The following is a 10,797-nucleotide window of genomic DNA, read 5'->3' as shown; positions in this document are numbered from 1 at the left end:
ACCATCAACCATAATATCTATGGATAAAGGTTTGTGAACACCTAACCATAAGATGTGCTTTTTTAACATCCTATTTTATATTTAGTCCCCATTTCCTGTTATAATAACCTCCACTCTTTTGGGAAGATGTTCCACTAGATTTTGCTTGTGGAGATTTGTGCTCATTCAGCTACAAGTCAGGTACTGATGTAGGTAAGGCGAGGAGGTCTGGGGTTCATCCCAAAGGTCTGCATTAGTGCTGAGGTCAGAACTTTATACAGGGAGTGCAGAATTATTAGGCAAGTTGTATTTTTGAGGATTAATTTTATTTGAGGATTTAATTTGAACAACAACCATGTTCTCAATGAACACAAAAAACGCATTAATATCAAAGCTGAATATTTTTGGAAGTAGTTTTTAGTTTTAGCTATTTTAGGGGGATATCTGTGTGTGCAGGTGACTATTACTGTGCATAATTATTAGGCAACTTAAAAAAACAAATTCATACCCATTTCAATTATTTATTTTTACCAGTGAAACCAATATAACATCTCAACATTCACAAATATACATTTCTGACATTCAAAACCAAACAAAAACAAATCAGTGACCAATATAGCCACCTTTCTTTGCAAGGACACTCAAAAGCCTGCCATCCATGGATTCTGTCAGTGTTTTGATCTGTTCACCATCAACATTGCGTGCAGCAGCAACCACAGCCTCCCAGACACTGTTCAGAGAGGTGTACTGTTTTCCCTCCTTGTAAATCGCACATTTGATGATGGACCACAGGTTCTCAATGGGGTTCAGATCAGGTGAACAAGGAGGCCATATCATTAGATTTTCTTCTTTTATACCCTTTCTTGCCAGCCACGCTGTGGAGTACTTGGACGTGTGTGATGGAGCATTGTCCTGCATGAAAATCATGTTTTTCTTGAAGGATGCAGACTTCTTCCTGTACCACTGCTTGAAGAAGGTGTCTTCCAGAAACTGGCAGTAGGACTGGGAGTTCAGCTCAACCTCAACCCGAAAAGGCCCCACAAGCTCATCTTTGATGATACCAGCCCAAACCAGTACTCCACCTCCACCTTGCTGGCGTCTGAGTCGGACTGGAGCTCTCTGCCCTTTACCAATCCAGCCACGGGCCCATCCATCTGGCCCATCAAGACTCACTCTCATTTCATCAGTCCATAAAACCTTAGAAAAATCAGTCTTGAGATATTTCTTGGCCCAGTCTTGACGTTTCAGCTTGTGTGTCTTGTTCAGTGGTGGTCGACTTTCTGCCTTTCTTACCTTGGCCATGTCTCTGAGTATTGCACACCTTGTGCTTTTGGGCACCCAGTGATGTTGCAGCTCTGAAATATGGCCAAACTGGTGGCAAGTGGCATCTTGGCAGCTGCACGCTTGACTTTTCTCAGTTCACGGGCAGTTATTTTGCGCCTTGGTTTTTCCACACGCTTCTTGCGACCCTGTCGACTATTTTGAATGAAACGCTTGATTGTTCGATGATCACGCTTCAGAAGCTTGGCTATTTTAAGACTGCTGCATCCCTCTGCAATATATCTCACTATTTTTGACTTTTCTGAGCCTGTCAAGTCCTTCTTTTGACCCATTTTGCCAAAGGAAAGGAAGTTGCCTAATAATTATGCACACCTGATATAGGGTGTTGATGTCATTGGACCACACCCCTTCTCATTACAGAGATGCACATCACCTAATATGCTTAATTGGTAGTAGGCTTTCCAGCCTATACAGCTTGGAGTAAGACAACATGCATAACGAGGATGATGTGGTCAAAATACTCATTTGCCTAATAATTCTGCACTCCCTGTATAATGCCACTCAAGAGCTTCCACTAAAAACCATTAAAAGCATATCCTCATGGAGTTGGCTTTGTGCACAGGGGCACAGTTTAATGACCAACCACATGTAGCTGGAAATGTTAGATGTCTCAATACTTTTGTGCATGTAGTTTATTTTAGACGGTCTCTCACAATTTAATAGTGTTTTTATTCCATTTCACCTTCATGTGCTCAGGAGAACTACTACAGGGGTTGACAGATTGATTGCAGACATTTGTGCGTTCCTCTGTTCCAACATTGTGTTTTGCCAGATTCTGTTTTCATTCCTGTTTAATGAGCTCATTCTTCTTGACAGAACAATCCCAATAAACGGTTTAACCAACCAAACAACATTCAGAAAATAAACCCAGATGATGTGGATTCTCTTGAGCACATAATATCGCAACCCAAACTAAAGGCAATGTTCATGTTTAATATAAAAGCACAAAAACAGCCATTGATGAGGTCTAGATTAAAGACCGTATGTGGACATCGAACATGTCTGCAGTGTCTATATACAATCCATGTATAAATTAAAAAATTGCATCCAAGTTTGCCATATAAATTGACACCATTCTTTTGTCCAGCTGTCCTTTTTAATACGATGTTGAGCTTTACACTCGTCCTTTATCCAGATATGCAACATGAGGAAAAAGTGTGCTTATAATAGAAACCACAGACAGGTTCTTGTAAAAGCATCAAGTCATCCATTTAAGAGACTCGGATTTTCCACCCCGCTCTCTTACTGCTTGTAATAACGTAAAACCATATCCAGAGTCCAGTATAGCTTCAGGCAGATGTGTCCAGTAAGATTAGAAGTAACATTATAAATAGCTACTAAACGCCACACTTCATGTTTTTATAAACCAGTTGTCTTATTTGTGTTATTGTCTCTAAAGTGCCACTAAAAATCTTGACACATTGTAAAAATGGTGATTTTATTTAAGAGGTCTGATTTCTATTATATTAATTGATGCTGGATGAATTTTGACAATAGCAAATTTTCTTTCAGTTTTATTTGTATTGCGATTTTAATAGAAATGTTCTCAAAGCAGCTTCACAAAAAAATAGATTGCATTTCAAATTCATAAATTAGTCTTAGTCTAGTTTATCCCTGATGAGCGAGTCACTGTCGACGATGGCAAAAAATGACCAGAGATGGTATGAGGAGCAAACTTTGGATCAAACCTGACATTTTCTTGTATTTTAAAACAGATCAAAAACTTTCAGTATCAGATCAGTATTTATGGGAGTGTTACAGATAAACCTGTGATCACTCTTTTCAAAATCAACATTATGGAACATTTACATTCCATACATCATTTACAAATTTAAGGAAAACCGAAATGCATAGAATAAAAAATGCAGGAAAATCAGGGGTTAATATTGATGCTTCTGCTGGAGATGATGTATGTGAGCAGTGCAGCTGTGGCTGCAGTGAAAGGAGATTTGTTGATGTGTTCATTGGGCTTCTTGCTTTAGTACTCACATTCATTCTCGCTGTATGAGATACCCGTCTGTGATGCAGCGTTCTGTTATACTGCGTTTTTTTATAATATTGATGGTTTCTAGAGCCGTGGCTTCATAATGATAGTCTTAAGAGGTGGATTGATTCAGGTAGGACACCACTAAAGGCCTGGGTGGAATTGATAAAAGGCTTGTAAACAAAAACTGTTTAGAGATGACCATATTACCGTGTTAATTTACAATTATTATTAAAGTGCAGTGCAGTTTTCTGAGAGGAGACGTTATATTCAGCATTTTTGAAGGAGTCTCTAGTACCAGAGCTTTGTAACAGCTGTTATAAGTTTCCAGCACTGGAGCATAATCAGGACAGTTTTCCAGAAACACGACAAGCTGTATTTTTGTGTAATTGTTATCAAGAAAAACCATTTGGGATGTGGCGTTATTGGAAAGGAATCAACATCAGTGTGGCAAAGCAATAATTTAACTGAATTCGTGAATTTGTTTTAATTTGTATAGCATTTTGAACAATAGACATTGTCTTAAAGCAGCTTTACAGAGATAAAGATTCTATAAGTTTGTTTCCTTGTAATTGTACGTTTGTTCATAATGAACGAGGCAATGGCAAGAAAGATGGTACGAGGAAGAAACCTTGAGTGGAACCAGACTCGAAAGGGAACCCATCATCCTCATCACTAAATGTCCATTCATTACAGTTTCATCATTGTTGAGGTGAGCAGTGATTAAATGCAACCTGGGATTTACAGATGTTCTCAGTTGCTTTTGAGCGTTTCTCGGATCAGAAGTGAAATTCTCAAAACTACTTGTTCAACCTCTACATCATTTAGTCACTTACTGGTTTGCAAATTTTGATTTGAGAAATGCTCCCAAGCAACTTCGAAAAACTAAAAGCATTAAAATACAACATGTGGTCCTGAGCCTTTGTAGTAGACTGTTGATATTGATTACAGTGCAAATCCATCCTCAAAGACCTTGAGTTGCTCATTACGTTGGTGGCTTTCAAAGCATTACCTCCTGATCCTGGTCCACACTGTGACGTCTTGTTTCTTACACAGACAGGATATTTCTCTTCTACTGAAGACAGATTTCTCCACTTTTTTAGACACTTGGGTGTGAACTGAAACATTAACTGGAGTCCTTAGCAGGACTCGTAACCCTCAGCTACTCAGCTGGATCGAAGCTTCATCCAGATGTTTCACAGCTCAAGGATATGTGTATTTTTTGCATGTAATAGATCCAATCTGACAACCAAACCAGGCCATGCAAGTCAATTTTAAGTAGAATGTTATTGTCATTTCAGTCATATACAGATATTTCAATATAAACCTATATGACTTAAAAGCTTATATGCCTGGTTTATTTGTTTCATTATTACAAACCAAACATGAAAATACTTTAATGACAGTTTTCCTGTCTATGTTTCCATGTTGTGGCGTTTTGCATACTATTTTTGTTTGTTTGTTTTGTTTTAAACACCACATGCTTATGTCTTGTTTTTCTGTGTTTCTTGTGTGTTCTGATGGTTAATTAATGCCGGCAAACAAATGGTGCGGTGAAAGCGAGTCAGATTTTCCAGCTGTGAGAACTGGAGAGACGCGCACACACACACACACACACAAGCCCCATCGGAGCGAGTAAACAACGCCTCGCTTCCCCCAAGGTAAGGTCATAAACTTCTAATAACCTTTATTCACAACTTTTATTTCACTGTCATGTTCAGTTTGTTGGTTCTATGATCAAATGTATGTAAATAACAGAGGGATGAGTAAAGATACATACGTGGAATGCGACACAAGATGTGTTTTAGACTCTAAAGTCCGAGAATGAAAGTTTATTCTAAGTACAAAACAAACAAACACACATGTGGAGATGTGGCGTTGTCGTCGTGTCGCTTTTATCACGCACTTCGGTTGTGTGTCGTGCCGACTCTGTTCAGGGGAAACTAACACAAGCTCAAACAGGCACCGGATGACGTCATCGAATTATTTGCCTATTCCAATTTGCCCTGCCGTGGATCATTCGGTACCGAGCCGCTCAAAAAGAAATTATTTTTTTTTCACAACAATGTGTGTGTGTGTGTGTTTGTGTGTTTGTCTGTTTGTTAGAATGCATATTTTTTTGTGTTCGGAGGTTTTTAAAGTCCAGTTTTAACTCTTGTCTCTCTCCTATTTATTGCTGTCGCCAGATAAGGAAACAGTCTGCGTCTGGCTCCGGCCTCCAATTTGCACAAAAAACACAATATACTAAATATAATTAAGGCAAAATTTCAAACCCTCAGGAAAACCATAATGTACAAAAATGCATGGAAAACCCCAGAGCTAAATTTATGAGGTTAATATTGATGGTTCTGCTAGAGATGATGTATATTGTGCAGTTGTGGCTGCAGTGAAAGGAGACTTGTTGAATTCATTAGGTTTCTTGCGTTGATAATGCATTCATTCTTACTGCATGAAATTTGTGATGCAGCGCTCTGTTATACTGCATTTCTCTATAATATTAATGATTTTTATAGCCGTGGCATCGCCATGATAGTATTAAGAGGTGGATTGCTTGAGGCAGGACACCACTGTAGGCCTAGACATGAAATGCGCAGCCCGCCACTGAATAACAGTACTATAATATTCGTGTTATTGCTCGTGACAATATACGGAACACCTCCCCACCCCACCTCGGTCCGTGGAGAAATTGTCTTGCATCAACCTGGTCTGTGGTCTCCACCTTACATCAACATGGTCATTTGCACGTCAAAACATGTTGCACAGAGACTTTTGGAGACAAGTATAATAGAATATAGAATACATTAATCCCTCGTTTATCGGAGTGGTTACGTTCCAAAACCACCCGCGATAAATGAAAAACCGCGATAAATCGTGCCACCCCAAAAATGCTATTTTATGTATACAGTACTCTACTGTATCAACATTTCACTTCATTTTATAATTAATAATAATATTTGTATTAATATATTTCATTATTTCAACATTAAACATATGTTTTTTGGAAAATCAGCTAAACAAATTAGTTATGTGGCAAATGCAATTCTGCAATAAACCAGGGCACCAGATTCGAACCACGGCAAAGCGGTGGATTACTGTACTAGAGTTGACATATTATTTTTCTTTGTCATGGCATTATGTATCTAAAAGAAGTTTAGTGTTTTCCTTGTGTAAGAAGACATAAATAACAAAGTGATAGAATATACATGAATGAAACGGTTGCAGACAGAATAACCCTTTTGCTGAAGAAGATTTTGTTGGGACAAACAGCAGGGATTAGGACTTTATAATTTGGATGTACAGAATGTAACCAGTCATTTGGTCACTGAAAAAACAATGCTCAGAGATTAGTCACTGGAAAACTTTGATCATCACTAAGTAGTTGTTGGGGACACAATGGCTCATGCATGCACAACTCGACTAAAACTGCTTTTGCAATTCATATGACATCATGAAGTCCTGCCTTTTTTTTTTTATACAGTCAGTAAGGCTCTAAAAAGTCACCAAATCTAGTAAAAAAAGTCACTGAATTGGCAATTGGCATTAAATTTGCATTACAGTTTCTTCTGGCAGGATGACCAAGTATAAAAATAGGTATAAGGCTCATAAGATGGTGGTGCAAATGGCAGATGTGCAAAGGGTATTGAAAATGTACCATGATTGGGGTGAAAAGTGTCTTAATGTTTAACACTTTCTGTAGGCAATGTTTGTAGTGACAGTCTTGGATTTCTAGGAAGAGCTTAAAGAAAAAATATCTAATGTTCTCAGAAACAGCATGAAGTGTTTTCTTTTTTCTTAGCTGCAGCAGGATGGCAAGGCTTCTCCTGCTTCTTCTCAGTCTCAGTGTGTGCCGCACCGGAGGCGGCATTGACGTGGACATGGAGGGCAGATACTGGGACTGGGGCTCTGGCTTGCGCGAGCTGTTGCACAGCTTCCCTGCTCACAGTCCCTTTGTTACAGAGACGCCTGGACATGTAGCGAACTGCACTCAGCGCTTCTGGCTGCCACCGTCCTCTCCTGTGTGTTGGGAAGACATAGCAGGGCCAGAAGAGTTTGAGAAGACCCGTCTGCTAGTGCTGCAGAACCGAGCAGCACTCCATGCCGTGACTGAGGCCAGCGGTCTGGAGGAGGGAGGAGTCTCTTATGAGCAGCAAGCGATGACGGATGTCCAAGGGGTACGGGAAGATCACCTGAGCATTTCTCAGACTGTAGAATCCATGCAGAAGGTCTTCCTCGACCTGGACAAGAAGAGAAAGGAGGGTGGAGGACATGATACCTTTGCAAGGTAAAATGCATCTCTATTAGATTCAAATGTATTATTACAATACAAGTACAGGGCCAATGAAATGCAGTGAAGTTTGTGAAACATCAGGAAAAAATAAAGAATACAATTGGACATAAATACATCCTGGATGGGACTCCACTTTAAAGTTGACAGTTAGCTCCAAGGACACAAGTATGGTGTGATGCACCAGCATGTGTATATGCATGCATCATATCCACATGTACAGTGCATATAAAAAGTCTGCACACTTTTATTACATTTGCAGGTTTTTGAGATGTAAATGTAAATCATGCATTGGACTTTGGATCAGGAGGTCATGAGTTTAAATCCCAGCCACACCAATGTGCCACTCCTGGGCCCCTGAGCAAGGTCCTTAACTCCATAGCTGCTCAGTTGTATGAATTAGATAAATGTAATTCGCTCTGGAAAAGGGTGTCTGCTAAATGCTCTAAATGTATATGAATGTTGGTGGTTGCAATACCACAATAAAGGTGGAAACATTTTAGACCCGATTTATCTTGGTTCTAATTCTTAAAACAGTATAGATTTTTTATTTCATTTGTACATAATCGATAAGATGTACAAGTACAGGTAAGTACAGGTCGATAACATGCTTTGAAGCGCTGTTCATAGGGAAAAGGTGACTCAAAACACGTTTATAAGCTTAAAAAATTCAATGACAAAATTGACTTCTGTAATATTATATGATCATGTGTAGATTATTTCTTGATCAATGATCAACATGATTGAGTAAATGAAGTTCCTGTTCATTCCAGTATAAAGGAGCGGATTGCAAACACCACAAACTCCTTAAACATCAAGGAAGAAATGGCAACTCTTTTGGAGCAGCGTCTCTCTAAACTCGAGAGGACATTGGATGCCATACAGCTTCGACTGACCCGACTACTAAACTAATGAATGAAGTTACAGCAGATGTTTGACACGTTCCAATGCCTGTGAGGAAACTGGGTTTTGCACCTAAAGCATGACTTTCTCTATTGTATTATACCTCTGATTTTATGTTCTGAGTAGGTCACATGATGATGTATTGATATCATGAGAGCTTACTTCAGGATCTCTTTCATACAGGATTGGAAATACTTTCAAAACTGAACACCTCTATGGTTACTAATTGTTAGGAAAATCAAATGTTAAATATATTTATATTCTTTTTTTTGCTGCTTGACAGCTGTTTATATATTTTATAAATATACATCAAATCACTAGATTAAGTCTGTATACTTTTTTACACCTTGTCAACTATTTCTACACTATATGGGCAAAGATTTGTGGAAACTTTAGGTTACCTTCGTAACTCCGGTTCTCTGATAACAGGAGTGAGGTATCTCAATATGGGAATCGCCAAGGGCGTCAATCCCTTCGTCCTGTCCACATAGTGACGTAACGCACAAACAATGAAGCGTCGGTTGAGGAAAAAGGAGGCGTATTAAAAATCAGCATATCCACCTGCCTGCAGGCGAAAGCTGACTTTCTCACCTTAGGGACAATTTGCAGATTAGTCTTGAGAGTCACTCGCGAGAAATCCATAGCAAACCGCATACAGAAGTTATGAACCGACAAAGCATGTTCACTAGCAAGTTCACTAAGAGCTAATAACAAAGCGACCTTCAGTGTAAGGAGCTTCAAACCAATACTCTCTATTGGCTTAAAAGGAGGCTGAGAGAGCATGCTAAGGACCGCAGACAGATCCCCCGGTGGAATCAGGGGCTTTGAAAACGTGTTCAGACGCCGCGCCCCCTTCATAAACCTGCACACTAGCGGGTGATGACCGTCAATCCCTACGTGGCATGCAGAAACAGCGGCGAGGTAAACCTTAACGGTTAAAAAAACGCCCTGCCCTTATCTAAAATTTCTTGCACAAAGCATAACAGTGAAAGGGGGCAATCTGCCTTCCATAGCTCAAATATACTTCATACTCAATTTGAACATAGCTCAAATATACTTCATTTCCTCTCATATGCAGAGCGCGTCGAAGCTGCTCTCGCATTCTGAATCGTCTCAATCACACTTGGAGAAAAACCTGTGACACTTAGATTCAACCTCTTACGGGCCAGGCCCAGAGATCCACTCTGTCCGGTGCCGGGTAAAAAAATCTCTCTGTGCGCTTGTGAGGCGGGAGAGGCCAGGGTCAATCGTGCAGGAGCTGGATCATCTCCGTCAGCCAAAACTTCCCCAGCCAGTTTGGAGCAATCAGTATTACTGAGTGACCGCATTCTGTTACTCTTTTTAGAGTCGGCACGATCATACTAAATGAAGAAAATGCGTAAAGCAGTACGTTTGGCCGCGGGTGAGTCAACGCATCCACACCCATAGGTGCACCGTCTCTTTTGCCAGAGAAAAGAATAGAGGGCAATAAGTATTTTCGTGCGAGGTGAAGAGATCTACGGCAATCCCAAACCTCTACCATAACAGGTTCACCACCTGAGGGTGGAGAGCCCACTCCCTGTACTGGGGATTTCCCCTGGACAAGAAATCCGATTCTGCATTCATTACTCCCAGGACATGAGTCGCCCGTAATGACTGAATTCTTCATGCCCCACACCATGAGTTCTCGTGCTAGACTGTGAAGTCGAGGAGAACGTGTTCCGCCCTAGCGATTTATATATGCACTGAAACTCTCACATTCGCAATAGTCCCAATGGGATGACAGACACTGCCGAAGCCATCAGCCCTAAAAGGCGTAAACAGAGTCTGAACGGAAGTCTGAAACTCTTTCCTCTCTGGAAGATGGAGAGACAACCCCGAATCGACTTTATGCGCTCCTTTGATAGAAAAGCCTGATACAGGTCTGAGTTCAGCCTGAGACCCAGGTAGATTATTTCCTGCGTGGGCACCAATCAGCTTTTTGTCTCGTTTATTCTGAAGCCTAAGCTCTTTAGGTGAGACACAAGCACACTGGTATCCACCTCCGCCTGCCGCCGTGACGGAGCGCGGAGGAGAAGATTGTCCAAAAACGCTGACACTCTGCGACCCGCTGCTCTCAGCAGTGATAGTGCAGCCTCTGCACATTTGGTAAAGATCCTTGGGGCTAGTGCCAGCCCGAACGGAACTGGCAAAAATTTGTAGGCTGTGCCCCGATAGGCAATCCTTAGGAATTTCCTGTGCGCTGGATAAATACTTGTGTGAAAGTAAGTGTCTTTCAGATATACTGATGTAACCCAGTCTCTGGGATGAATAACCCTTTACAATG

The 10,797-nt window shown here is 40.5% G+C and overlaps 1 protein-coding gene across 1 annotated transcript; it reads left to right on the top strand.

Moving 5' to 3' along the window:
- Window positions 1-1,851: 1,851 nt before the first annotated feature.
- On the top strand, window positions 1,852-8,812 carry si:ch211-57n23.1. Its single transcript, XM_046835499.1, has 4 exons — window positions 1,852-4,016; window positions 4,865-4,965; window positions 7,101-7,586; window positions 8,363-8,812. The coding sequence occupies exons 1-4, from the start codon at window positions 3,984-3,986 to the stop codon at window positions 8,499-8,501; spliced, it is 759 nt and encodes a 252-aa protein (XP_046691455.1). The 5' UTR covers window positions 1,852-3,983; the 3' UTR covers window positions 8,502-8,812.
- Window positions 8,813-10,797: the final 1,985 nt, after the last annotated feature.

This window comes from Silurus meridionalis, chromosome 22 (assembly GCF_014805685.1).
Source record: "Silurus meridionalis isolate SWU-2019-XX chromosome 22, ASM1480568v1, whole genome shotgun sequence".
Classification (NCBI taxonomy): Eukaryota; Metazoa; Chordata; class Actinopteri; order Siluriformes; family Siluridae; genus Silurus; species Silurus meridionalis.
The sequence above is the reverse complement of the archived record's forward strand: the minus strand, read 5'-3'. Positions and strand labels throughout refer to the sequence as shown.